This window comes from Nannospalax galili, unplaced genomic scaffold (assembly GCF_000622305.1).
Source record: "Nannospalax galili isolate Female #2095 unplaced genomic scaffold, S.galili_v1.0 scaffold990, whole genome shotgun sequence".
In the NCBI taxonomy this organism is placed as follows: Eukaryota; Metazoa; Chordata; class Mammalia; order Rodentia; family Spalacidae; genus Nannospalax; species Nannospalax galili.
In genome coordinates this window covers 311,024-315,773 of record NW_008328087.1, presented here as the reverse complement: position 1 = coordinate 315,773, position 4,750 = coordinate 311,024, and the positions used below count along the sequence as shown (strand labels likewise).

General features: G+C 35.7%; 1 protein-coding gene across 3 annotated transcripts in view; it reads right to left on the bottom strand.

Moving 5' to 3' along the window:
• Nucleotides 1-936: 936 nt before the first annotated feature.
• Nucleotides 937-4,750, bottom strand: part of Shoc2 (SHOC2 leucine rich repeat scaffold protein) — a 122,862-nt gene continuing 119,048 nt past the window's right edge. For all 3 annotated transcript variants that reach the window (XM_008845812.3, XM_008845897.3, XM_029569139.1), the window contains 3 exons: nt 3,448-3,585; nt 3,030-3,147; nt 937-1,483 (listed from right to left, as the gene is read on the bottom strand). In XM_008845812.3, the coding sequence (XP_008844034.1) occupies nt 1,275-1,483; nt 3,030-3,147; nt 3,448-3,585 (465 nt within the window). In that variant the 3' untranslated portion in view covers nt 937-1,274. The remainder of the gene's footprint in view (nt 1,484-3,029; nt 3,148-3,447; nt 3,586-4,750) is intronic.

Below are 4,750 nucleotides of genomic sequence, written 5' to 3'. Positions count from 1 at the left end.
TGGCTTCTATGCAATGTGCCTTTTTTCTATAACTGCATAACCATCGACCAACAAAAGAAAGGTGAGATTTGAAGTAATGGTACTGAACTGAATTGTTTGAAGCCAGTGCCCCAAATATGGGGAAAGTGCATTTAGTTCAGCAGCAAAACAGCACAGTGTGAAGATATTGTGCTTAGACACAGATACTCCAGAACAGAAAGAAGTACAAGGCAAGGCAAGATAGAAAACCATAGCACACTGTTAAATACCCTTGAAACGAACATAGACTGCAGTCTTCAAAGAAAGACATTCATTTCATTGTACAAGGAGAGGGAGAAATCTTTAAAGTTACCTATTGTAGTTTACGATATAATAAATACATATCTATATAGCATTGTATATACATATATAGAATGTGTGTTTACGTGTAATTTATTTGCCAAATTTCTCTGTTAAGCTAGTTTTGTGGATCTGCAACTTTCAGGAATGGAAAAAAAAAAAAAAAGAAAAGAAAAAAAGAAAGAAAAGAAAAACTTTTCACAAGGAGGAGGGGGAAGGCAGGTGCAGAGCAAATGAAATTCTGTGGAGGCAGCAGACACAGAGCCCGAGAGCATCTGTCTCTTGAAGGATGGAGAGAGCCTATATATATATTCAGTTTGCTAGTTTTTCAACAAACAAGTATCTTTCAATACTTAAACTAGCTGATGCAAATTCTTAACAGAGGGTATAAACTCTAGATTTGACTGATTAAAACAGAGCAAATCAAAATTTTAAAAATCCAGTGATTTACTCCGACTGTAAACAATATATAAAATTTAAACTTCAAATTTCAAAATAAGTTAAAGAAAAATTCTACCTTCAGAACCTATGATACTAGAAAGATCTGATACTTGATAAGGGGAAAATGTATATGAAAAGTTGCAACTAAAGTTTTGGCCCATATTTTTCCAAGAGAAACATAATATCTAACTATATTACTTTTGTCCCTTAAATTTAATAACTTCATAATTTGTTGGCAAATTTTTAAGCAAACTGGCATATCATATTACACAGAAAAATTATCATATTAACAGAAAAATATCCATCAAATTTAGCAAAGAAAACTTATATAAGCCTTTTTTTGTACAGAATTTTTAAAAAAACCTAAATGGCTATGATTCCTCTATTAGCAGAAACACATAATGCAAGTCTTTATAAATCTGCCATATATCAATATCTACATAAATAGATACAGATATAGATATGAAACATCAATGGCAGTCTATTTCTGAACAGTGTGGGATCAGCAGTTTGTATCAGACCATGGCACGGTATGGACCCTGCATCTTTAAGAACTGAATGATGAAAGAAGGCCCTCCAGCAACAATTTGAGGTGGAAGGTGACTGAGCGGACAGTTCTCAATACTCATGATTGAAAGCTTGCTGCACAGAGCCAGCTCAAAGGGAAGGCTATGCAGGTTGGGGTTATCATTCAAATACAGTTCTTCTAAGTTCTCCAGTGTACCTGTTTAGGAGGAAAAAAAACAGTTACTACACTTATTTTTAAAACTCTTACAAAGCTGGGGTGGTGCACACCTTTAATGCCAGCAGCACTCAGGAGGCAGAGGCAGGTGGATCTCTGTGAGTTCAAGAACAGCCTGGTGTTCCGGCAGTGACTGTTCTACAATCCTGAATTATTTACTATCTGGCAAAAAACAAAAAAAAAAAAAAAAAAAAAAAAAAAGCTCTTACAACTGAAAATCTCAGACTTTGCTGCATATTCAAATCCACTGGGGAGACTTAAACCCCAACATCTAGGTCACTCTCCATATCAACAAAATCACAATCTTTCTGATTGGTTTTGAACCCTGGAGTTTTGTTTTTTTTTTTTTTTTGAAGATACTCCATTTCTAGAGATCCTGTTGGGAAACTCTGGCCTTCACATGTGCTTGTTTTTTTGTTTTTTTTCGGGGGGTGGGGTTGGGGGTCTCCCTAGCCCCACCTGCCTGGATTCACTATGTAGACCAGGTTGGCCTCAATCTCACAGAGATCCACCTGCCTCTACCACTGGAGGGCTAGGATTAAAGGCAAGTGCCACTGCACCCAGTGTCATATGTGGGTTTTTAAAACTAAATTTTAAAAATCAAAATTAGGATTATTTGACAATCTACTACTACTAAAAAAAGTAGTAAAACTAACAACTAGCAGGTAATAGAACAGTCTATATGTAAGATATTATTTATTCTTTAGGATAACCCTATATGAGATAAACTATTACTACCTTTATTTTATAGGTAAGAGATTAGAGGGTTACAGAATTTATCAGTCTTATCTAAGGCAAAAAGCTAGTTCGGTGGCAGAGTCAAATTTTATATTGTCTACCACCTCCAAAAACATTCTTTAAAACTAATCTATCTTGGGTTTGGGACAGCATATTGTAGGTAGCAGAACATAATTCACAGAACAACTAATTTAAGAATGACTTAATTGGGGCTAGAGAGATGGCTCAGCAGTTAAGAGCACTGGCTGCTCTTGCAGAAGACCTGGGTTTGAATCTCAGCACCCACATGGTGGCTAACAACCATCAATAACTCCAGTTCCAGGGGATCTGACACCCTCTTCTGTCCAACATTCCCCATCCATCCCCCCAAAATGGCGAAACAAACAAAATAATATACTGGTTAATTATTTTTAAAAATCAAAAGAAGGACAGTAAAAAAAATAATTTTTTAGCATAAGACATTACTAATTTAATTCAAGCTTATATAATTTTTGAATTAATAGAAAATAATTCTAAATTGAGATTTATATCTAAACTCTAAAAACATAAGCATTCTAGTCAAAAACATTACAAAAAAAAGAGTATTCTAAACCATTCTTAAATACAGTATTAATTCTAACACTCTATGAGAAAACTTTCAAAAATCAATCAACCAACACAAACAGCCATTTTTTAAACAGCTTGATAAAACTTGAGATTATAAAAATGTGTATCTGTCAAACTTATATAAAAATTGTTTGAAAGCCCAACAGCAAATTATTAGTAGAGCCAAGTATTCACAGGTTCATACCAATTTCCTCAGGAAGATGAGTAAGCAGGTTCTCTCCAAGACCAAGATGTGTGAGATTGGTAAGGTGACCAATACCTCTGGGAAGAGTGGTCAACTGGTTGTTGGTCAAGACTAATTTCTAAAAGAGTAACAAAACGAAAGGCAGTTAATGTGTATATTTCCTACAACCGATGTAAACTCAATATAGCTAATCAATAAAATAAAAAGGAAATCAAGCTGGGTAAGTTCTGCTTAGTGAATTAAAAGATTTTTTTTTTTTCAAAAAAAATATATTTGTTGGGAAAACAAAAGCAGACAGGGTGAATTTTATGTTCACACAAGTTAAAGACCAAGTAGATCAAAACCTGAAGAAAAGTGAGGAGTGGGTCCCAAAAACTTTAGTCATATAATTATAAAACCACCAGGAGGATGCTTTTACCTGTAAATCCTTGAGATAAGCAATTTCATTTGGCAAGGATTCCAATTTGTTCTCCTCCAGATCCAACTCCCTTAACTTTCTAAGGTTTCCAAGACCGTGGGGAAGCTTCTTTAGAAGATTGTTTGATAGTATTAGAACCTAAAGAGAAATTAGCAAGAGCATTTAGCAACTCATGAAATGACATATTATTGCTGTGTGACTTAAAATGTATTAAGCACTGCTAATTTTAAAAAAATGACTATTAAGCGTAACACTCAATTATAATACATGAAATAATTTAATCAAAAAATTTAAACTCGCCAGGCATGGTGGTGCACACCTTTAATCCCAGCACTTGGGAGACAGAGGCAGGCAGATCTCTGTGAATTCAAGGCCAGCCTGTACCAGGTCCAACTGACAAATCTAAATGGCAACCCTTTCATCCAAGATTCAGGAAACACTGGAAGAGTGGGAGAAAAAACTGTAGGAGCCAGAGGATCCAGACGCCTGCTAGGAGACAGTGTCTTCTAGACATGACAGGGATGCTGCATCCATGAAATCTCAACGATATGGTTGCCTTAACAAGACCTGCACAGTAACACCACTAGTAAACATGACAATGTGGATAGGGACACTTCATAAGGCTCCACCTCTAGAGGAACAGCTACAGGCAACCAATGGTTGCTGAGAGAGGGAAAAATCAGTTTTCTCCAAGGGTAAACACCATGATAAGATAACCAATTCCAAGTGGTCATCTCCAAACACATGTACATACAAGCAACACTAAATGGACTCAGCAGGCTGTGTGTGTGCATATATGTATGTATAATCATAATTATGAGAGGTTATGAATTTGAGAGTAAGGGTAACATACAGGAGAGGTGGAGGGGATATAAAGGGGAATAGAAATGATATAAATAACAGTACTTATGTATGAGAGTCTCAAAAAATTTACTTTAAAAAGGCAAAAATGTTATAACTATTCGCACTAAGATTCAGTAATATATTTTGACAGTGAATAATTACAAATATCTAATAATAAACCAATTGTTTATCTAAAATTCCTTAAAAATATTCACAAGGAGCTGGAGAGATGGCTCAGCACTCGGAGCTCAGAGCTCACTGACTGCTCTTGCAGAGGACCCAGGTTCAATTCCCAGCACCCACATGGCGGCTACGAACCGTCCTTGACTCCAGTTTCAGAGGAATCCGAAGCCCTCTTCTGACCTCTATGGCACTGCATGACACAGGTACACTTACATACAGGCAGACAATACACTCATACATATAAAATAAAATATTTTTAAAAATTCACTTAAGGTAA